This window comes from Athene noctua, chromosome 13 (assembly GCF_965140245.1).
Source record: "Athene noctua chromosome 13, bAthNoc1.hap1.1, whole genome shotgun sequence".
Classification (NCBI taxonomy): Eukaryota; Metazoa; Chordata; class Aves; order Strigiformes; family Strigidae; genus Athene; species Athene noctua.
The window spans coordinates 13,027,940-13,052,496 of NC_134049.1; the positions used below are offsets into that span (position 1 = coordinate 13,027,940).

Genomic DNA, 24,557 nt, shown 5'->3' on the forward strand with positions numbered 1-24,557 from the left:
GTGCAAACATCATCATCTTTGCTTGACTTCTTGGTTTGCAAGGAAAAAGATCACTGTATTGATGGGTGCTTGGTGGTCTTCTTGCTCTTGAGTTGACAGTATGTTGCCTTTTTTTTCTCATTAAAAGATGTGGTAATGCAGTGCTGCTGATTTCCCATGAATAAATAAAATCAATAACAAACATCCCTAACTCAGGTAAAAACCATCTTTAAAGATACTCAGGTCTTCCTATGCCTGGGATTAAAGAGGAGCCTTGCAGAGAGGAAGTTTAATAATACATGGTGCAGGTCAGGATCCAGGGAACGAGAAAAGTTTTTCAGGATCCACGTTTCCTTGAGGCGCAGTTTTGTACCCTGCTTCCATCAGGAGTTTATTATTAATAACGATATTTTGCATTACTACACCTCCTCGGATGTGAAAGCCTTGGAGCCCTTTGCATGGTAGCAGTGCGGGGTTTAGCCCAGGCTTCTCCTGTGGTTTGCTTTTTAATCATATGGGGCTTGTTTTAACCTTTTTGTGCCTCTTAAAATAGAGAACTTATTTTTGAGTATCAAATCTGAAAAAGGCAATATGTTGGCTGGTTTCCCATAGCAGGATCATGCCTTTTGGCTGACATATAGATTTTTAAGATGCAAAGAAATATTGTCTTAGCAGCAGTCTCCCAGACACCACTGCAATAAATACAAACTATCTTTTAGCAATCCCTGCTTACTCTTCAAATTTAGGGGTTTTATAACATTAAGGAAGTTGTGACAATAAAAGAAAAACAAATCCATCAGTTGTGGGGGGAGTTTGAAAATGTTTTTTATAAGGAAGGAAGATTTGATAAAAAATATTGAGTTAGGTGTAAAAATGAAATCTCTTATTTTAGAAATCTGACAACTCCAGCAAAGTCAAATTGCATCTCAAGGGATGTCGACAGGAAGAGGGTGCCTACCCAAGTCTGGGATTCATAAAAAAGGAAATAAATTAGTCTATGTTGTCTTAGTTTTTTTGGGTTGTTTTTTTTATTTTTATTTACTCAGAGCTGTTCAGCCATGAAGGACTCCAGTCCCTGTTGCGTATCTGTTGGGTTTGTTGTGCCTGGGCATCAGTGTCTCTCTGCAGCGGTTTTCATATCTGAAAATAGTGACGGTGATCTAAATCTCTTGGGTCCTTTTCCTTCACAGTGTTTTGCTTTTGGCCTCCTCCAGGCGTTGGGAGGCAGGGAGGTGCTTCCCCCACGAGTTGGGAAGCACATCTCCAGCTCCTTGAGATGTACAAGCAGAGATCTGCAGGCTTCTCCAGTTTTGGGGGGGAAAGTGTGAATATATGGTAAGGCCTGTTCCCTTCCAGTGGTGCTGTGAAGTCCCACTAGTTCTACACTTCCCAACTTTTTCTAGTGCCCCTCTGTAATTTCCCTTGGTGCAAATAATAAATTTAACCCTGCAGATCAATTTTGGTGGATCTGCAGCAGGGTCTGGGTCTGGCACATCTGCCACCAGTGGAGCCACGAACTGCTGGGTGAAGGATCTCTCCTCCTCACTGCAGAAACCGCTGTGTCTGTAACATGTCTCCTGTGCAGCATCATTGCCTGAGGACTGGCAAGCATGCGTCCGATCTTCAAAAATAAATCCATCACAGGAGCAGGGAGTGGATGAAGCTGCTGCAGATATAAAGGTCAAATTATAAAGGCCATGTTAAAATATGCTTATAGGAAATGACAGCTTATAAGTACTCTGTTATCTAATTACTTATGTCAGGCAGATAAGTCTGGACAGCAATTATTTTTAACCTAAATCATGGAAACATCTACTGTAGGAGCTTTCCTGGTTCTCAACATTTTTTAAATTACAGTTTCTGGGGAAAAATGTGGAGCTTTGCAGGACAAACAGCTGTCTTAAAGGGTTGGATTTTACTTTCTCTGGAGTCTGAAGGTGGGGATGCTGTTTTAGTTATCTTTTTTTCCCCCGCTTCTGAGAAAAGTAAACTCTATGCTTTGTAGTCCACGGGCAGCTCGCAGTGCTGAGCTTGTTTGCATTGCATATGTGGGAGGCTGAGGTTTATTTTCCTGCTGACATTGCTGGAAACAGGCAAAGGAGAGAGCTGTGGCTGAAGACAGAAATTCCTCATGCAGGAGGAGAGCAGCTCCTGGGTCCTGCTGGGCTGGTGAGATAAATGTTAGCGTGGTAATTTGGAGAGGCTGAGAGTTGGTTCTTACCCTGCCACGGACTCATTATATGACTTTAGGCTGAGCGTGGGATTAAGCAAGAGATTGAGAGAGGAGCCACGCAGGAGCACATGGGGCTCGTGGTCTACACAAACACACAAGAATGGAGATCAGAGTCTTTGACTCCATCTCTAACTGCACCCAAAACGATGCTGTGAGATGACTCCAAGCCCCGAACAAGAGCATGGGATGGGAAACCACATTGTCATTTTGCAGGCAGGTATCGCAGCCTTTTGCTCCAGCCTGGCACACAAAATCCAGGTCCTCTTAGTCCAGCATCAGCTTCCCGCCTCTGAATGATCTAAAATCTTCCCTCCTGCTGCTGGAGAGGCTTTCTAGCCAAAAATATTTCTCTGTGCCTTTTGGAGAGATCTTGGGACCACATATCATCTTACATAGCACTTCAGTCTCAGCTCTTCGACCTGTGCCTGGGGGAGCTGCCCCTGCTCTCTCAAGGTCTTTTGAATATCAGCAGAGACGTTCATCATCCTGGGGCCTCAAGGAAGGTATTGATCACGTATGATGAATCGGCACATGTGTCATGCAGGAGGAATGATTCGTTAATGCATGAAAGATGTGAGAGCTCTTGCTTTCATCCCGGGTTGCTGTTTGTTCCTCCTCCCTGATGTGAGGCTCTTCCTGCCCCGGTGGTGTGGGAGATGTAAAGGAGAGCAAGAGATGGGCTGTAGGATGGGAACCAGTGGGTGTTGGTGGCACCTTCTCCTGGGGACACAGTCTGGGTCTTCCCAGATGTCACCTCCACAGTTGGAAATTGGATTTTGGGAGAGGGAAGGTTAAATAAAATGATTTGGTCCATGGCAGTGGAACCAGGAGGGCGTGGTGCAGCAGATGACACAGGAGGAGCCCCTGATGAAATAAAGTCTTTCTTCAGTTTTCCACCCATAGCAAGGAGCTTAGATGGCCCTTTTGTCGCAGCACAGCCCCTGCAGCTCAGGCCCAACCTGTTACCACAACATCTGAGCAGGGCAATGAACATCGCTCCAGCAGTGCCCTTCCGAACCAGATAGATTTCCAAACCAGAGACATTTATTCTGCAAGCAGCATTAGTGTTACTAGACCAACTGAAACTGCTAATGAGTGGCTTGGGTAAAGATTTACTGGTTTAAATTGACTTTTCCCTCTCTCTCCCACTCTCCAAAGATCTTTTACTTTAGAGAAGCATGATTCGTTTCACCTCCAAGGCTAAAATGTCACCTTCTTTTAGCTTTCCAATTTGGCCTGACTGACATATTCCTGAGCAGCGGGTTTGCAGTGACACTTCAGCCACATGGCATGGAGAGGTGCCACATTATGTGGTCCATAGGGACCATGAGGGACACAAATGGGTGCTTGAAGCACCAGTGCTAAAAAATACCCCTAGTGGGATCGCTTTGGAGCTCCATAGGTTTGGAGACAAAGCGAGGAAGGAGGAGATGCCGCGTGCCTCTTGGTCACGCCGCTCTCCCAGCCTGCAGGAATTATTGCAAATAGTGATTTATTAAATCTTTGTAAACCAGCGCAGTATCACATGTTCCCACTGAGAGCTCTTCTGCATGAGATGTGATTCCAAAGGTCTGTTTCTGATTGATTATTTTCACCCCCGATTTTTTCCCTATATGAACGTTTTAGAAGAAAAGCACATTATTCCAAATGTGATTAAGTCATTTGGAAGAGGATTATGGTGTTTTGGAATGACGCTCTCTTATTCCAGAATGAGATCAGTCACACAGAGAGTTAATCGGAACCAGCTATTTTGCTTGTCTGGGAAGTCTCCATCACCATGACGAACAGTTGGACTACGAGAGACACTCCCACTGCCAGCTGCCCACTGGTGCCTTCTTCCACCCGTGAGGTCTAAGGCCAGCTGGTGCATTATGGCTCAATAATTTTGAGATATAATTTAATTACTTCTGGGCTTGTCTGGGGCTTTCTGTAGTAGTGAAGATCTCAGAGTCCTCCACAGAAATTTCAACGAGTAAGCATTTCCTGGACCAAAGATCAAGATGATTCATAATGCGCTGTTGCCTTCAAGAAGCATTTGCTTCCCCAAAAACCTCCCCATTTATTTCCGTAAGGGCTGGATCAAACCACAGCGGAGGCATCTGCGCTCCACAGCATCGCTCTTCCCATCGATTGTGGGGCGGTGCTTCCCCACTGGTGAGCTGCATCCCTTGGCCACAGTCACGAAGGGCACCAGCATCAACCGTAACGCTGCAGCCTCCGCACGCATGTGCAGGTCTGCCGCCGCAGCCATCGCACTTGGGATGCAACAACCGAGAAACAATGGGCTTGCATATGCCACAAATTATTTTTTTCATCCTCTGATATGTATTTATTATAGAAAATTAAAGGGTTTCCTAAATTTTTATTTCCAAGCTGGGCCAAACACAGCTTAGGCAATAAGCAATGCATATTTATTTCCAGCTCGAGCAGGAAAAATATAACTTCTTTCCTTGTGTTTCTATAATTTCTTTTCTGTGCATATGCAAATTGCCGGTTTATTTGTGCGAGATTTATGCAGCTAAATGATGGGGAATTATAGAGGCAATTCAGCACTTAGAAAGGAGAGAGACAATTGCTGCAATTTGCTTGTGCCATGCGCTAATTCCTTCAGAAAATGCTTTTGCTCATTTATTTGCACCAAGCACCAATTTCTGCACCCCTAAGCAAGCTTGGGAAATTTTCTCCAGGGTCAATACACTGCAAATGGTATATATTTCTTTCTGCCTGTGCCATCACCTCCCCATAATACTTTATAGAAATTAGTAACAATAATGAAATATAGCTGTGATTTCTCAGTGCTGGAGAAACGCAGCTAGTGCTTGTGATTCAAACATATTTTCTGGTCAAATTGGCCATTTAAGCATGCTGCTCAGGAAGCTTTAAATCTACCTCGATGGATCACTACGAGCTAAACTCCATGGGGGGGAAAAACACTGTTAGAAACTGCCAAAACTGAACCTGCTCTGTGAGATAATGCTCACAGGTTTGGGGGAACCTCTCACCCCGGCACAAACTGAAGTATCATGCATTCTCCCTTGCTGATGCAGCGAGACGTTGGCTTGCAAAGCCAGCAGCAGCAAGAATTGGGGCATTTCCCAGGTTTTCTTCCACATACCTTCTGGGTGAGGCTGAACAGGGGAATCCCTCAAGGCTGGGCTCAAAGAATCGGAATTGTTTATGTTGGAAAAGACCTTTAAGATCATCGAGTCCAACTGTAAACCTCACACTGCCAAGGCCGCCACTAAACCATGTCCCTAAGCGCCACATCTCCATGTCTTTCAAATACCTCCCGGGATGGTGACTCAATCACTTCCCTGGGCAGCCTGTCCCAATGCCTGATAAACCTTTTGGTGAAGAAATTTTTCCTAATATCCAGTCTAAACCTCCCTGACGCTACTTGAGGCTGTTTCCTCTTGTCCTATCACTTGTTACTTGGAAGAAGAGACCAAGAAGCCACCTTGCTCCAGCCTCCTGTCAGTCGTTATAGAGAGCATAATGTCTCCCCTCAGCCTCCTTCTCTCCAGGCTAAACAACCCGAGTTCCCTTCTTGCAGGACTTGTGCTCTGGACCCTTCACCAGCCTTGTTACTCTTCTTTGGACGCACTACAGCACTTCAATGTCTTTCTTGAGGTGAGGGGCCCAAAACTGAACCCAGTATTTGAGCTGCAGTCTCACCAGTACTGAGTACAGGGGGATGATCACTGGCCATGCTATTTCTGACACAAGCCAGGATGCTCTTGGTCTTCTTGGCCCCCTGGGCACACGGCTGGCTCATATTCAGCCAGCTGTTGACCAACACTCCCAGGTCCTTTTCCACCAGGCAGCTTTCCAGCCACTCTTACCCAAGCCTGTAGCATTGCATGGGGTTGTTGTGACCCAAGTGCAGGACCCGGCACTGAGCCTAATGCCTTAGATCTGATGCCCGGATGCAGGATGGAGACAGGACATCGGGACAGAGGCCCAGAGCCCCAGGAACTAACCTGGAGGTCCTGCAAATGGACTTGTTGTAGTTAAATGTCACAAGACAGCTGGTGCCCAGCATTTAGGAGAAAGGGAAGTGATTTAGGCTTGGCCATTATCAGAAAAACATGTGTGGAGGACGGGGCAATGAGAAGAGCAGCCGTTTTCTATTAGGATAAGAGTAGGTCAGGTGTAGTTAAAACTGGGTAAATGGAGCAGGAAATGTGGCTGTATATTACTCACCCAAGATATATTGCACACATTAGCTTTGTTTGATCGGGTTATTCGGAGATTCGGCGCTCCGAGTGGTGTTTTAGGGTGGCCAAATCCAGGCTTTGTACTCTATTAAAATAAATATATTGCCAGTGTTTAATAAAGTCACCAAGTTTAAATGTAACTGAAAGTCTGCGAGTGGTCTTTTCTGGAAGTCTGGGGTCTTAATGAATCCATGCCTGCAATGGGCTTTTGAAGGTGGGAGGTGTGATATTAATATTGTTTATGTAGCAAAATAATTTATGAATATTCATTTAATGATGTTACCGGCTTCCAATGTGTTTCTGCTCTTGGGAGCTCTAATGGTTTTTCTATCCTGGTGGAGAGCTGCCTTGTGCAAGGGCCTAAGTCTTTGCTGTAAGCACTCTTGGTCTACCCTGTGCCATGGAAATGTGTCTGGTCTGGTGGAGCAAGGCTGGTCTGAAAACTGCAAGGCTGGTCTGAAATTCGGCTGTGAAAACTGCACTGGTTTTGCAGAAGGATTAGGAAAAGATGCTTTTCTCTATTAAAAAGCCACACGCAGTGCAGATGGCATTATTGGCACTGGGCAAGTGAAAATGTGTTGGAGGTATTTTTAGTGCTTGAAGCTTCTGAGTCTTAATGAAGAATTGTGTATCCTCTCAAAAGCAGACAAGTGGAGAAGGAGCTGCTAAGGCAGACAGTCATTATACTCTAAGATTAACTTACATTAGGTGATCTTCTAAAAAATAATACCTTTATTTCAAATGTACCCTATGAAACATCATCATCTTCATTTACCTTTGATATTTTTTGACCCACCCCTTGGTGCATGGACAAGCTCTTTATCACGGCCCTGTGTCTCCTTCCTAACCTCTGGGATAAATACATCTGATAAATACATGCTTTTGGCACAGCAGCATCCCTCTTGCCTTTTAGTGATGGAGGGCTGAGGCCCAGGTCCCTCTGAGACACTTGGATCCACACAGCCGGGCTCAGCCCATGGCTGGATGATGTGGCAAGGGAGAGCAAACCTCCCTGGGGCTCAAACCCTGCTTTGGGGCTCAGCTCAGCTCTGATAGCCCCAGATTTAGGCATCCCAGTGGGAGGGGGAGCAAGTCCAGGCAGGGAACCTCAACCAAGTGTTGGACCCATTCCTTCCCCACCTGAGACCTCCCAAATCCTGGTCTCCAGAGAGGACCCTCTGCTGCAGCTAAAGATGTTGCTGCAAACAGAAAACCAAACCAAGTGTCCTGACTGTGGGGAGACTCTTCCAGCTCCCCATTCCCTGGGCTGCCCCAAGGCGATGCTTGGTGCATCATCTGCAACTGCCAGCCCATCTGCGGGCAGTAAATCCCGCAGCAGCATTTGGAGCTGACCGCGGCTTCGTTCTCTCTTTGCCTCCGACAAAGCTTTATTGTTTCAGCGTGACCTGCTTTTAGGAGCCCCCTGGGTTCCAGCCATATATCTGTCCTTGCCAAATCCTGGAGGGTGGCTGGAACCTTGGCGGGGTCAGCAAAAGGGTACGTCACGGCTGGATGGCAATTATCCCCTGGGCTGGGAAAAGCCAGGGCCAAGGCTGCACCATGACCTGGAGTCTTTAAAAAAAAAATCTTTGAAGGGTCCCAGGCTAGTGAAGCACTGGTTTGCTCTGCAGCAGCATGTCCTCCACATCCTCCCCCAGGCATCTTCTGCAAAAAAATTTCCCTGCTTCTGCTTAATGGTTACTTTATTTGGACATCACAGAGCAAACACATAACACTTTGCCATGCCCTGGGACACCCCTGACCTGGTGGGGCCTTTGGCTCTTAGATGGGCCGTTTCTGATGAAATCCACAGGACTGAAGTGCCATGCTTCAAATCTGTGGGTTCATGAGTTTTCCCTTTCCCATCTGTGGGCACCTTCTGCCCAGCAGAGCCACTATATGGGTTTAAATCCAAAAGACATGGCAAACCACAAGTGTGCAAACCACTGGGCTTGTGTTAAATGGGAGATGAGAAGCAGAGTCTGGATGGTAACAAGCAAAATAAAAACAAGGTGGTTTGTACCCGGGACAGCTCAGGAAGGCACAGCTGGGGAGAGGTCACTGTCCCCTGCCCAAAGGCCTAGAGGGGAGGCAGCTGCTCCAGAAGGAAGCCTCCACGTGCCTCCTGAAGCTCAAAAGTACTTTATTTATTTAATCTCCTCCAAGAAAAAGCAGCCCAATTGCCTCCCGGCTGCAAACAAACTCCATCCCTGGAAGCGAGCGGCAGTGCCCGGCCATCCCCTTCCCACAGCTCCGGTGGGAGTGAAGGCTGCTGGCTCCCATCAATCTGCTAAAATAAAAAAAACATGGGCAGAAGGTGCTAGTTTTGAGAAGATACTGTCATGCCGGGGAGATGCCAGTGTGTCCTGTATGCATTAATGAAACACTTTCTTTCTGGTTAGGACTTGAAGGATGCTCATTGAAAATCAGGCTGCCATGGAAACCAAAGGTGTTTAGTCTTTTGGGAATGCTGTTGGACGGAGGCAAGGAGAGGTGCAGGAGGGGGGAGGAACATCCTCTGCAGATGAGGCATTTTAGCAAAACCCTTGCTTTGCCATCGGTTGGTGCCTGTCTGTCGAACACAGCTGCTATTTGTGGGAGAGAAGGGTTTGTCTCTGCTGGATGCTTTTCCTGGCCCCAGGAGCCCCCCTTTGCCCTCGGCGTGTCCCTGCGTGGATGTGGCACGTGGGCCCTCGTGGCCACAGAGGCTTTGCTGTAGCACCGGTGCAGGGTCCGGAGGGATCAGCAGCCACAGAGCTCTGAGCATCCTTCTGGGTTTCGGCACCAGGACCCTGATGGGAGGCAGGAGGTTGGGGAACCTTCAGCTGCTCAGAGCCCCCCAGTCCTGGCAGGATGGGTCCTGGCACCCCGATCCCTGCCACCCCCTGCCTCACTCCTCACAGATGAAGCCGGGGGAGGTGCTAGCATGGAGAAATAATGGAATTATTGCACCTCTCCTCCCTGCTCTGTCATGTACCGTTCATTTTAATTAATGCAACACATCCATGCTGTGACAGCAGGATTAACGAAGGTTAGGAGGTTATTGCAAAGCAGTGTCGTCTTCCAACACTGTCACTTCCCAGTGCTGTCCCCGAACCAAACTCTCTCTCCTTCCCCTTCTTTTCCCCTCTCCATCCTCTGGCTCTTGCTGGGAGCCCGTGGCTGCAGGCAGGAGCTGGGGGCTGAGCCCGCTCCCCCTCGGCCCCATGCAGCCCCTCACCATGAGAAGAACCTACCAAGGTGTGTTTTAATTAGGATAATTAAATGAGTTGTCATTCTGTGGTGCAGATCCCTGTTGCACGCACGATGAAGCTCTTCGTGGTGGCTCATACAACACCCTGCAATATTTGACTGTAGACACTGGTGCTGCCAGAGGTTGTCATTAAGGGAAATTAATTACAATGATAGGCAGCACTTTCTGCTGGGCACTTTTTTAGGGGCTGCCATGGCGGGCCAGTGCAGCATGGGCAAAGTCAGGGAGCCGTGCGATGGCTCAGCCTGGGTTTGAAGGCAAACTGCAAAGAAATAGATAAAAATTGCAGAACAGCCACCCTTCCTTCCATCAAATGTTCCTGAAATCGGCACATTTCCACAGAAAACCTCAACTTTTTTCTGGGTGTGATGGAAAATCCTCAGCGATGGGGGATGGGGCCGAGTGGGGCTTTCTCTGCCCGAAGATCAATTAACCTGTGATTTGGATTTCTCCTCCCGCAGTAGTTAATGCTCTGCCAGTGTTTTACCACCATATCCACATCCGTAATTACAGTGACTACACGGATCAATTAGCAGCTGCTTAAAGCCATTAGCAGCCGGCTGTATGGCCAGTAGCAGCCTGTAGCTCATGGCCAGCAGCCCTGTGCCTGGCAGAACAGCATCGGGAGGGACCATCCTCCCGGTACCTGCAGTGTGCAGCCCCCTCATGTATTTTAAATTTAAATTTTAATCTTGTGTTCCTCGTTGCGCATCAGTAAAAATCTAGTGATGTCCTTAGCAGGGATGCTGGGTGTCTCCAAGGTCTGGGGTCAAAGGCTTCAATGTGGATTCTCTGATGTCTGATAAAACTGGTCTCTGCCCACTAAGATGCACAAAGGTGGGCAGGCTGGACTCGCGCTGGGGTTGCACAAACCTGCTTTTGCCTTTATTTCGATTTGCACTTTGTCTGGCTGTGAATGTTTCATTTCTCTGGGATTTCAACATCACCTCTTGGAGTTGGCCAAAAGATGACACTTCTGCTTTGTGATGGGCTGTTGGGTCAAAAATTTGTCCTTGTTCAGTGCTGGAAGAAGACCAAAGCCACTGAGGGTCTGGGACTCTCTTGAAACATCCATTTTCAGAGGGAAAAGCAAAAACCTTTCCTGGTGTCTTATCCAGGGGGGTGAGGGAACTGCGGGGGAAGCAGAGTAGGTATGTGAATGCGTTTTCGTACCTGAAGCCATAAGGGAAGACAAACATTTTCTCGGTGCCTCAGTTTCTCTGTTGGAAATGTAAATATTGCTCCTACCTGCCCACATAACCTGAAGTGCTTGAGTCACGCAGATTTGGAGCTCAGTGGTTTAGGTTATAAGGTTTATCACTGGCCAGCTCTGGTGGGCTGGCTCATGTTAAAGGGTGGAGAGGAAGCTCCAGGCTCTTCATGAAGTCATCCTGATGTATTGGCAAGCACAAGCACCTCAAATACAAGGTTTCCATTCCAAATATAAGTATTTTCATTCACTTTTTATCTTACACCAAAAGAGGACAGCGAGCAACATTCAAAACATTCCCCAAAGAAAAGTGAAGGTTAGAAAAGTCCCGGGAGAAGCTAGAGGCTGTTAACCAAATCTGTAATATTAAATAAGTCACATGCAGGGACTTTTTCCCTCTTTTCCTTCCTCTGATGAAAGGATTTACCAGGTTTAATGGTGGCACGTCCTGACTTGCATGGCCCCATGTCCAGTGTGTCCTCAGTGGCCCGGCTGTCCCTGGGCAGAGCTTGGCATCCCTAGCTGGGAGGACCCCTCTGCATTTGAAAAATGTAAACAGCTAGAAAGATGCTTTTTTACTTTTTCTCATCACTTTGTAATGATAGTGGAAAAAAAAAAATAAGAAGATTAAACTGCTGTGAAAAGCATAATATTTTCAATGTGGCTGAGGGACCTCCTATGCTGGAGATCCTGTCGGGGCTGTGCTGGTCCATGGGGCAACTTGGGGGGTCCCTGGGAGAATCTGAGGGAGCTGCTTTCGCAAACCAAATCATAAATCACACATGTAAAAAGTCACTCTGGGCACTCTCAAGACCAGCAAGTGGCAACTCTAAATATTTTTCATCTAAAGGGTTATTTTCTCTTTGGGAAGTGGCTCATTCTGTGTGTGACTTACCTTGTTTCTAGATTGACATACGTGGGGTTTTATAAGCACGTGTGCCCTTGTATCTCATGGTTAGTCAGTGCAAAAACATACGGGCTGTTGTGTACTTTTCCATGTGTTCCTGTTATATAGGATACAAAAATAACTTGAGGGTTAAAAAAAAAAAAAATCTTGAGGATGATATTGGTCGTGCTGGATAAAATCCTGTGAACAAAGCAATTGGCATCATTTCACTTGCAAATTGAGCAGCGAAGCAAAATACCATTTATGAAACTGTAATTTATTCTTGGAAAATCAAGCACTTACAATGTCGACTTGTCGCAGGTTAAGTTACAGAAAAGGGAAAAAATAGATTAATGATGAACGTGACAACATTTCAGGGTAAATCATCACAGCTAAAGCCTTTGAAAAGCTTGTACACTCCCTGCACAAACTGGATTTTAATTTTTTTTTCTCCTGAGAACATTAAACCGGCGATTGCTTTGAGGCTTGGTGATGCTGACTGCAGCCAAGCAAGCAGTAGCACAGTCCAGGGAGGTGCCTTCACCCCTTTTCCCCCGTCCTGCTGCATCCTGTGCTGGGGAGCCCTCGCTGCCTTCAGAAGCCAAAAAGCAAAGTCTAGATCATTAATTTTTTCCCTTGTCTGCAATTAGTTGACCCCTTAACCATCCTCTTTCTTGCACATGTGCATGTTATATTCTTATAATCTGGTCCTGTGCAACTGACACCAGGCAACGTGGACAAAAAAAGTCACCCCTCCAGTGGCGACATCACTGGTGCCACCACTGGGGCATCACACCATGATCAGCTCCTCCAGAGGAACCACAGGAGATGTTCCATGACCTGGTTCCTTGAAGATGGTCTCCCAAAGTCTCCTTTCTGCCCTGGCTTTTACTCCCCATCCCTTTTAGCCCTTTTTCTTCTGACCAGGAGACCACTCCCCAAGGGGTGCATACACCCCTTGATAGCCGGCAGACACGGGGGAGTTGTTGCAACAGTGACTTGAAGAAAATTAATGTAATTTGCACAGGATGAGGATAGGCTTATCAGAACAAGTCAGTGGGTGATTAGGAGGTCTGGCCTCATCACCTAGTGTGGGGGAATTTCTGGACAACGTAGAGCCCTGAATCCCAGCTTGGGGTCACACTCAACATGCATCTTTCATCTTTATTAAGGGAAATATCAGAAAATAGTCCTACTTCCAGTGATTTCTGCACCAGCATCTTGTAAGTTCTCACCCCCAGTGCTGGATCCCGCCTCTGCCTTGGGAACAGGGTCTTGGCAGGGAGGGAGGAAATTCCTGATCTTCCAAACAAAGTTTCAGATAAAGAAATTAATTAAGCGGCCTCAAACGTATTATTGCTGTCGGTGACCGTGTTGTGACCGGTACCTGACACCCTGCAGAAGGGTAGGGGCTGTCTCGAGGAGCGTTTGGGCTCACAGGGTGCTGTGGGGGCGGGACAGCCCCCCGTGGGGCCTGCAGGAGGGTGAGGTGGGCAGGCGGTGCCGGGCTGGAGGGGACTCTCGGTGGGGAGCCACGCCGGTGCTTTCAGACCCACCTGCAAAGGGACACCCTGTTCTGACAGGTAGGCAGCTGCGATGAGTTTGCAAGTGCTCAGCACAGGCGAGGGGAGTGGGGCCTAATCTCAGCACCCCCATTCCTTTCTTCCAGCGCTTCAGACACTCTAGATAAGCCCCTACACGAGGGTTTCGTGCAAGATTTAATTCTGCCTTTCACGCTTTGGGCAGGCAGATAACATGAAATGCGGCGGGTTGGCGTGAGCAGAGGTGTGCTCTTGGCATGCTGTTAAATCGCAATCCCTGCAACGAGCTATTTCCATAATTCGGGCCAAGGCATCGCTCGTCTCCCTGCGGCGCTCGCCAAAGGTGATGGTAAAACGGAGTTCGCGACCTGAGGAGCTATTGCCAGCTGTAATAGTGTGTCACGTATTAAAGGAGCATGTTTGAAACCACATTATATTATTAAAATTCATAGGAGTGATTTATAGGGTTTTTTAAAAACAGCAGCTTGCCAATATAAATTGGCTTAGGAAAGTCAACTGTAATCCACCCAGGTCCAAATAATGACATTTCCTCCAATACATCCAAAAAGCTGAAAAGCAGAAAATAATATCCAGGCTCCAGAGATAAGGCGAGCACCCAAGGGAAAGAGTACTCTGAAATATTCATGCAGTCGTAGATTGGATGGTGGAAATGGCCGTTCCCAGCGGCTGTGTTTAGGGACTGATGAATTTAGTTACTGTACCTTTATATTTATCGCTCAATAAACAAGACAAGCTCCTTTACGATGCCGAGCAAGACTAATTTAGCTATTTTAGCGCTAAGGAAATGGCTTTCTGGGCAAGACGAGGGTTTGATAGTTTTGTATGAAATTAGGAGACTTTTAATTTAGCCAAGGCAGCAAGTGCTGGTGGGCTCTGATGGAGCTATGAATAATGGGGCTGGAGACCCAGATTTGAGGATAAATTCCCCACCCTGGATCATGTCTGCAGTGGATTGGGGTGCCCAGCCCCTCTTTTGGGGGGACCCCACACTAAGAGCAAGTGCAGCTTTGCAGGGCTGCCTGCACCCACTGATGAAGATGTCGCAGCTCTTGATTTTTAAAGATTATTTTTCGAGGCAGAGACCATCCCTATAAAGTTTTTACAGCAGCCGTGCTGGAATTAAGCGTGGCTTCATAAAAATGTCAGCAAATGAAACGGTGATGCCCGAGTGGTATTAGCACTAAAATGACCTTTCGGATAGTTAGGGCTTTATGGGATGTTATAAATTCTCCCTGTGTTGGCAGGGTTATAACTAGGACATTAGCAGGAACATCTTCTCCAGCAATACCCAAGGAAGGAACCCAGCATTCGGAGCCAAAAATACCCACCCCTTTTTTTTTTTGTTTTTTTGTTTTAAGTATTTCTGGAGCTGAAGAGTTGATATGAGATGTTTCTGAGGATATTTGAATGTCTGTGGTCAAAATGAGGTTTCTTTTATTAAAGATGAGTTTGGAACATTCACGTAGGGCTTTTTGAGGCTACTAATATTTCCAACAGCTGAAACCCAAAGCGATTTAAACACATTGCTTGGGGTTTTTATTTCCTTAGTTTCTAAGACTTTAGATTAATATTGTCAAGCCTTTTTTTTTTTTTTATTGCCATGAAGGCACAGAAAGTCCTTTTTTAATGAAAGCCACAAGCTTTATACAATACCTTGACTCTGCAGCTGCTGTCTGACACACTGTATTCCACTGAACTTACACAAAAATCCCCCGAGTGAGCTAGATCTGATTTTTTTTTCACCTTCTGTGTTGCCACTGGGAAATAAAATCAGTTTTTATGCTTGTATTTGTTATGAAGTGTATATTTAGACAATCTGTGCTGCAATTTGGCAGTTTTGAGAGCTTCGGGGAGTTGTTTGAAGCGACTCTTCACTCACCTGCTTATTGAAACCTTCTTTAGAACGTGCTGCTGGGCTCGGACTCATTCATTTATTCCCCGCAGCCCTTTGCTTTGACTGTCCTTTGGCATTGAGAGCAGCAGCAGGAGGAGAGGACAGTGCTGTTCCTCCAGCCAACTCATCAATAAATGGTGTTTTCCCAAAGCAACCTGTCCCAGGGCTGCTGGGATGGGCTTTGCTTTGCCACTAACACCAGGGAGATGCGGACTCCTCCAGAGGAGTCCCACACACAAGTCCTCACTTGCAAGGTAGTTAATTACTTTTGGCAGCCGCTAATTGCCTCTGCATCCTCTACCCAGCATCAAACCCTTCTGTGTGCTTAGGTGAGCTTTTAGGGGGAAACTGTTTCTTGTTGCTGTTAAGATGCTTGAAGCATCAACTGCTTCAGCTTCCAGTATCCCTTGGGATGCGTGGTTTGCTGGAGCGTTGGGTGTTTAGGTTTTATTGCAAGATACCTGCTGGCTTTCATTAAAAGCCCATCACCACGAGCGCAACCGGAGTTTGGCGATGCAAGTAGAGACCTGGTAAAGTCATTGCTTGGTGAAAGAAGGGCTCATCTGCAGCTTGTGTCACTTCTAAAGTAACTGGTGGCAGCAGCTGCCCTTGTCCTGGGAGGGACTTTCTGTCTGTGGATGGTGCAAATGAAGCAAGGAAAAAGCTAAAGGACCTGGAGAAGGCCAAAGGTGTTGGAATGTTTCCATTTCGGCGTTGAATTGATGCTTGCGGTCCAGGTCCTGCAGCTTGGCTGGGAGGGGCACTGTCTCTAGCTCCCGTCCCTGCCTTTGCAAAGGCAGCACCTGAAAATGGGGCTGAAATGGTCCAAAAGTACAGGATATTGTAACTAGGTTGGATTTCTGGCTGGTGTGAGGTGGCTGGGCTCTTTCAGCCTCTGCAGAACTGTGTCTCTGTGCCCACTGGTATCAAATGAGTCCCCCAAAAAAATCACTGTTAGCCCTGTACCAGTCATCTCTTCAAGCGGAATAAAGAAAATGGACCCAGAACTGAGCCAGCAGCAACACCCTCCTTTCTCCATGCAGCGCTGCAGCATGTGGGCTGGTTTGCAGCCCCCATTTTGGGGCAAGGATACACCTTTTCCATTGGTCCCATGGATGCCACTGTGGCATCAGGCTTTGGGCTTTATACCTGGCTGATCAGTGCTTCGCAGAGATGGGAATGTTGGGTTTAACAACTCTGCCCCAGACGCTGAGGTTTGTGCCATCCCGGTGGGCAGTGTGTGCGCGGCTTGGTGCTGCCCATGCCCGGGGATGCCCATCCCACCTCAGCCATCGCAGACCATTTGCAGCTGGGCTGGAAAAGGGCACAGCATGGCTTTAATCCGGGGTTTCTGCAGAGCCACCAGGTAAAGTGATGTCCTGTTAGCAGCCAAGGCCGTGGGAGAAGCAGATGGCAGCAATAGCTGAGCAAGAGCCAAGATTAATTGGAAATTAATTTGCACCTTCCAAGCATGAGGTGTCACACCGTGATGCTGGAGCTCCTCGTCTCAACCACCTCCCCAGCTGCCAAAGAGCCACCAGCAGCCCCTGACACTCCAGCCCACCTCTGCTGATGGCTTTGCCTGAGGTTTAAGAGCAAATCAGCAAAATAAAAACTCCTCAGCCCTTAAAAACTGCATTTTGAAAGCTGCTCTTTGAGAGGAGCCAAATTCACCAGATTTACCCTGAGCTGCCCTGCACGATCCCCACGCTGCAGCCATGCACGTGCTGCAGCACAAAGAAAGCACCACTCAGGCTCAACCACTTGAGCTCATTTATTCTAGCTTTATTTTTCTTGTACAAGTAGCCACAGGCTAAAATCTAAACAGAGCAAACTACAAAAAAACTGGGTTTTATTTATTTTTTTTTATACAGAGCTAACAATCATAGGATCAGTGGGATTTCAAATATCAAGACAGTTCAAAGTAAGAAAGGTAGAAAATAAACAGTAGAAAAGTGCTTTGCAATTTGGGTTTTTAATATTACTCCTAACGGCTGATTCCCGAAGAGGACTGGGACAAAGGTTTAGCATCGTCTTTATTATTACTATTACAAATGTAAAGATATTGCAAGTTTAAATGATGGAAATATGATCAAAATAAAAATCCCTCTTTGCTTTGTAAGTAAGACCCTGATCCAAAGCCCCATGAATTCAGGCTTTTCCCCAACTCCCTGGGCTTTGCACCGGCCCCGTCCCTTCTTGTTACCTGACGCTGAAGCTCAGACTCTGCTCCCAGAGGAAACCCAGAGCCGCTTCACTGATTTCCAGTGTTACGGTGGGTTTTGGTGCCGAGGCCCTGCACCAGCAGCGCTTTTGGCTGGGGATGCTGGTGCTTCACACGTAACCATCTCCTTGCCTACAGCTCCATCCCAAGCTCCATCCCTTTCCTTTCCCTTTTTTAATTTGGTGGGTGAGGGAAATAAATGAGCAGGCATCAAATTGCTAGATAGGATCTTTAATCTGCCCTCCCTGGCGCAGCACGGGGAGGGATAGATTTCCAAATACTGTTTGCACAGATGAAGTAACTAAGTAAGTAGCTCCCTCACCTCCACTGCCGTTTGTTTTCATAAGCTTTTAATTTCCTTTTTTTTAACTGATCTTCCCAGACTGAAGTGCTGTCAGTCAGCTCAGAGAGGGCTCAGACACTGCACCGATCCCCCCTGAAATGCCCTGGGATGGTTATCTTGGAGGAACACCCCCGCGGGCAGCAAAAACCTTCCCTTCACCATCCAGAAGCAACAACGCTTCGTAGCTTCTCTCCTCCTTTATTGCCAACTTGAAATGTACAGTCCCTTGGCATAATATTGGGTGGAAGCTTTAAAATTCCCAAACTGGTCCAGCACTTAAATATATCAGCATCTTTACAAAACAAGGAAGAAGAAAGATATGGTAGACAAATAAATACCTGAATCCAACAGCGTGAAAATACCCTGTCACAGCATAAAACTATTCCCTGTTCAACTAAAGACAACGTGGATACTATCCCTGAGGTAGCAGCCATCTCTGGTAAACTTGAGAGCTCCAAGAATAGGTTGTGCCCATTATGGGTTATCAAAAAAAAAAAAAAAAAAAAAAAGTAAATCAGGTTTTGGATACTTTATTCCTTGCTGTAATTTAATCTCACCACAGCCAGAAAAGCAAGAGGGTTTTCTGGATCTGCCCAGAAAAGACAGCAAGTTGAATTAGTGGAATTATTGGGTTGGAAAAGTACTAGAGGATGAGATTCCTACCCCAAATGTGGGTGGTTGCCAGTGGCTTATGCCAGATCCAACACCTGCTCGAATACAGCGGTTTCACCTCTAAATAAAACTGATTCCTCCCATCAAGAAAAGGGGGACAAAAAAAAAAAAAGAAATAAGAAATCTGGCAAGCTGTTGCTTAAATGTTTGAAGCGTATAAATGAATTATCAGGCAAAGGGAACACCTGCTGTTAGCTGATCCCTGGCAGGCAGGCAAGGACGGGTGCAAAGGCACCAGTGCCAACACTGGGACAGTCCGGCTGGTTAAGCCCTCTGGTCCGGGTACACAGAACGATGCCTGGACCCCTTTGCTATGGCACAGCCCCACGGCCACACACCCTCTCCCATTTCTGGCCCTGGGTGGTGGGTTTGGTGGCTGGTGGGTTTGCACCGTGAATGCAGCAGAGCTTTGCCTCAAGGCTCAGGAGGGATCATCCCTACAGGGACGCTGCCATGGTGGCTGCCAGTGGGGACACACTTCCAGAGCAGAAATGCTTCTGTTCAATCAACAGCCCAGCCCAAGCCTGAAGGTGATTCCTTTGAAAAAGCTTCTGAATCCATGAAAACAGATACGTGATCCTGGAAAACCTGGGAGGAGCATTTTTGACACCTGTAAAACTGCATCCAAATCACCGGCAGCACGAGGGGACCTGCAGTCCTACATCTGCCCAAGTACGACAAACCTACCCAAGTACAATGTGTTTACCCAAGTACAACTGTGCCCCAAGCACAGAATAAAAATCCAGTGCTTCCCTCAAACACGGGGCAGCAGTTTGGATGAACCAAGGACAGACTTGAACCTGTGCCCCATGCTGAAACCAAACACAAGCTATTTTTTTTCATTCTTTTTTCCTTCTTGTTTTACAAATGAAAGGCCAGACATACTCCAGGTGATGTTTTCCCAAGTTTTCAACTGGCACAGCTTTGCCTCCAGCCCAGCTCAGGCACTGACGAACAGCAAGAGGGGCTGTGACATGTTGCTTCTCCAGCTAAGTGGCATCTAGAGGTACTCCACAGCACAAAGCCAGAATGTGCCATTTAAAGGGATTTTTGCCCAGTTTTGTGGACTTGGGAGGCTTGGATAATTCAGGGAAGACTGTGTCCTCCTGATGGATTTCCATACTTCAGCCTCATCCCTTCAGGGGCTGACCTGCCACAATCGTCTACATTAGATCCCAATGGTACAGATTGACAAGAGCAGAAAAGAAACCCCAGAAAAGAGGAAAAGCTAAACATCTAAAAAATAGTCTTTAAAGATTTACATCCATCTTCAGCTGTCTCAAACCAACACATAATCTGCACTGGTTTAAGCCATCACATTACTGCATAATTAAAAAAAAAAAAGAAAAAGCTCTATTCTTGACATACTATCATATTTCAACTAGTCAAATGGCACAGCATTTCCCTTTAATAAAAGGAAGTAGTGACAAATACTTCTTACTATTACAATATCACAATAATATGATATTAAATTAATAGCATGTTCACAGCTCCAGGAAGTCTGAGCTGAAAGCTAGTCTAAATTCTGTGTTCACTTTGGCAACAGTACTTATTCAATGTGAACGTCGGCGTTACACACACACAAAAAAAGAAAAGCTGGGCTGGAGCGGGATGGCAGGAGGATATTGGGATTTCTTTGATATGAGGTTATAATTCAATCTGTTTGGCATCTCCTCCTCCCTCCTGCCCTTTCCAAGCCCTGGATTCCTCTGGCTCCCACGATGGGCTGTGCTGTGCTACTGGTCTTGCATGGTGCCACCAGCGCTCCCCCCCCCAGGTCCCTTCCCAGGCCATCCCCAGGTCTGGCATTGTGCAGGAGGGTGCATCCCCCCATGGTAGGTGTGAGCAGGAATCAGTCTGACAGCACATTTAGCCTCTTTAGTGGGGTGTGGAGAGGCTATTTGGGGGTTTAATACATAAGTTAAACTTTTCACATTTTTTCTGCCCTGCAAGATGTCTACAGGAGGATTAATTTTAATGGGAGAGGGCTATGAACACGGAGCCTCAAGAGCATCTTGCTCTCAAGGTCAGTGTCATTCCACCTGCTTGGACCAAGCTGGATGATTTGATCTGTAAGGACAGAGTCCAGATCACAGCTAGCCCAGCCCAGCCCCAGGACACAGCACAGGGGAAGAGATGTTTGCCTTATCGTCCTGTATATTGTATTATTTACACAATTACTGGTAGCATCCCGTTGCCAAATGGGAAGGCAATGGGGGATGTTTCTGACACAAGGGACTCTCCTACTGGTACCATTTAAAAAAATACAATTATTACCTTTTTTTAAAACTTAAACTCATTTCATTTCCTGATTCCTTTCACCTGTCCTTGCAAATACAGCAATGTTTGATTTACCACCACCTATACAAAGAGTTCAAACCTTCACACTAGCCTGGTTTTAACCAACTCTCCAGCACTGTCTGGCCAACATTCCTGTCCCCTGTGCGTGTCCCCATCTCACCCTATGGCCGACGCCAGTCACACACCAGGTCACAAGGCTGCTCCACACCAGGACAACCCAGAAACCACAGTGGCAGGTTGTGGTGGTTGGTCCCTGGAGGGGGGGGTCACGCACAAACCCTCTCTTTGGTGTCGGGAGCTCCTCTGCCCACCCTGGGCATGGAGAAGGGGCAGCCCCCAGCATCCTCCAGCGTGGGGTCTCACTCTGTATTGCCACCCAGGAGCCCTCCTCACCTCATCCCTCCCAGGGAAATGAGCCCTTTTTGGCTCAGCTCATCCTTTGCGTGATCTCCTGCTAGCTGGAAATAGGCTGGAGGAGCTGGGAGCAGCTCACTAGCATCTCAAGGGGTTTGGGAAGTGCTGTATCAGGGTGCCCTTGTAGGTGCTCCTGATGGCAGGGTGGGCTTTGAAGGGACAAGGCGGTGACATCCAGGTTCCCATCTCCTGGGGGTGTGTGATGCTGCTCATGCTGGCACATGCCATAAATCATCCTGCTGGGAATCAGCCTTGGGGAGTGGCACACTGACGGGGCAGGAGGGTGCTCTGGCCCCAGCACTGGCATCTGAGCACCCCACACACCTCGCTCCATCCCAAATCCACCTGGGATGGACCAAGGCAGCTACTACCAGTGCCCAGATCAGCCCTGCGGGAGCGCCGGTGCCAGCAAGCCATGGGACACCGAGCGGTGCCTGTGACAGCCCCAACAATCTTTAAAGTAAAAAACCATGATACGAGTCTCCACCACACACAAAAAAAATCACACCGGAGCCCCGCTACGTGCCTAAAAGTAAAGCTCATAACACTAGTGAAGCATCTGGCTTCGCATGGGGCTGGGTTGGAGAGGCAGGAATTGGGGGAGAGGAGAGGATGCACACACACACACACACACACGTTTCTATCACGCTTGAGGTAGAACATTGCTTTCAAAGGTTTGGAAGTGCTTTACATGGGAACGGCGACAACAAACCCACCAAGGCGGCAGGTACAGAGCGTGACTGCTGAGGTAGGACCAAGCTTGTACTGACCAAGTGCTACGCTACTTGTTTTTTGAACACGAAGGAAGACGCAGGTATTTCTGCTTCCCAGAAGACATTCATTCCGGTTGAGGTAGGTTCTGAGTTCACTTGGGTTGTCTGTCCAAGTCTTTCAGTAGCCCTCAGGCAGGCATTCTTTGACACACACACTCTTTCTTTTTTTTTTTTTTTTTTTTCATATTGTTTAGAGTCAATCAGCAAAAAAAGTATCCTGAGAAATAGCGAAAGTGTACAAAATCATCAAATCCACAGAGAGACAGCCTTCCTGGGCCTCGATTTTTGGAGTCAAGTTAGAAGGATTACTCCAAATCCAGTCTTCTGGAAATAAAAAATAGATCCAAAAAGTAGTCCTAAAGCTGCTGATCAGGAAAAAGTCTGGGATGCCAAGAGAAGGAGGCTCCACCATATCCCCAGATGGGAGAATTTGCCAAACTCTGCCAAGGAGTCTTTTACTTAGCAGCTGCAGGGAAAATCCATCCTGACCAGTCTCAATAAAGCTGTCATCGGAAGATACATACCGAGATGCCCGAGAGAGGTCAGAAAGATAAACTTCACAGAGTTTCCAAAAGGCTGTATACATATATATATATTTATATGTATATATAAAAATAAAGCAAAACAAAAAAATAACAATCAGACCGTAAAAATCTTCAATTGACCTGAGATTGACGACTCGTCATAAAGACATCACCAGCCGCGGGTTTGGTTTCTGGTAACTCCTACAGGAGGGTTCGAGTCTTGGCAGTTTTATCCTTCATTGGCGGGCCCGTGGTCAGGAGCTGGAGCAGCAGGGCTGCTGCCATGGGGGCTTTTCAGAAGGGGGTCTGGCTGCTCCTCGATGATGCTGAACTCATCCAGAGGGAGTGTGGATATCTGGGTGTTGTCGTGGGTGGTTGGCAGGCTCTGAGCTGACTGGAGAGAGAAGAGGACAATGCGATGACGGTGGCACATCACCGATGATGTTCTTAGACACACAGCTGCGTCTGCATTTCCCAGGCATGCTCCTGTCCCACTGGACTTACCGTTATTCCCTTTTCCTGCTGCTCCTGGGATGGGGATGCTGGGAATAATCTCTCCAGCTCATTCATATCCAGCTGCTTTCCATTCAAGTCCCGGTCATCCCTGTCCCTGCGAGCGGCCCCGTTCAGGACGAGGCCCGTGGTGCTCCGCTGGCTCCTGGGGATCTGCGGGGTTGACAGCTGCTCCTGCACATTTTTGCACATCAGCAGCCTGAAAAATAAAGAGATGGAGTTTGAGGGCAAGCAAACCCTTCCTTCCCCCATGCCTGATTCTGCCTTATCCTTGTGCTTCATGCCTTCACTTCTTAAATCCCTCCTATAAAGTCATATCTTTTCCCCTCGCCATGAAAGGGCTTTTGCTTTACAGGGAGGGTCAGGGCTTGCCAAAGCAGGTATAGTGATGCTCCTGGGAGGTACCAGGGCCCTTGACAGGGACCGGAGCTGATGGGGTGTATTTGGTGAAGCCTGCTGTGTCTGTGTGCCTGGGAGGGAGGCAGGCAGCACTCCATGCTGATGGGATCTGGGCTGTGCATTCACAACTGCAGGATGCACATCCTGAGATGTGCAACAGCCCATCATCATCCTGGGGGTGCGAGACCCCTGTGGGGATACCCACATGGCATTAAGGAAAATCAACCCTCGTGAGCAGCAGCGTGAGCAACTCCTACCTTCCTCTGTACCCAAACATGAGGAAAAGGACGCAGAATATGATGCACGTGACGCCAATGTGGATCCCAATGATGATACCGGTCGTGGAGGTTTTATTGTTCTGCTCATCCTTCATGCAGTCGCAAGGGGGGTTCAGCACTGGCAGAAGAAGGGAGGAGTGGGGGGGTCAGTGGTGCCATTTTCCTATTGCTCCTCCAGCTTTTGGGGGAGCCAAGAGCAATAGTTGGAGCCTGGGTGGTGTTGGGAGCTGTGTATGGGGAAAAGGAGAGCAGGGTGGGGGGCTGGGGGGGGTCACTGCCTGCCAAAGCAGCTCTCCTGCTCCTGGTACCCTAGGAAGGCCGTCACAGCAAGCATAGGACTGGAAGGTCCATAGAGAGCCAGCCCCATTACCCATGCTGCTGTTACTAGACACAAAGAGAGCTCTGACATTAGCTTTTGAAAAACCCTGTGTCTGAGGCGGGAGGTGAGAGGCAGCCACCACACCAGAGTGGGCTGATGCCTGGTGGAAAGCACCAAGTAGGCAGATGCTGACGAGATTAGTATTTACTCCAACACAGATAGAGGAGTAATAACTATCTTTTGAAGATATTCCCACCAGAAGGCTTAAAAGGCTTTTAAGACCAGCAGGATGTTTTTTACACATAGATGAATATGAAAGGTGTGATCAGTTAGAGATTCCCTCTAGAAATTTCTCCTTTTCTGACACATAATGTAGTGTTCATGCTCTGCAGCCCTTCTCCTTTCCAAAGCCATGTATCCTTCCTTCCTGGCACCAGTGAAGGTCAAAATATCAAGGAAAGCGGAGACACTCGGTGCACCACATCTTACCCAAGGATGGCAGCTCTTAGCTTATGCATGGGGGTTTGTTCATGTTCATGGCCTCACCTCTGGCTTGACCTTAG

General features: G+C 47.5%; 1 protein-coding gene across 1 annotated transcript in view; it reads right to left on the minus strand.

Annotated features, from left to right (window-relative positions):
• Positions 1 to 22,680: 22,680 nt before the first annotated feature.
• Positions 22,681 to 24,557, minus strand: part of IGDCC3 (immunoglobulin superfamily DCC subclass member 3) — a 104,540-nt gene continuing 102,663 nt past the window's right edge. Inside the window, exons 12-14 of the mRNA XM_074917263.1 lie at positions 23,655 to 23,793; positions 22,990 to 23,197; positions 22,681 to 22,879 (exon numbers count right to left, since the gene is read on the minus strand). Coding sequence (XP_074773364.1) covers positions 22,715 to 22,879; positions 22,990 to 23,197; positions 23,655 to 23,793 — 512 coding nt within the window. The 3' untranslated portion in view covers positions 22,681 to 22,714. The remainder of the gene's footprint in view (positions 22,880 to 22,989; positions 23,198 to 23,654; positions 23,794 to 24,557) is intronic.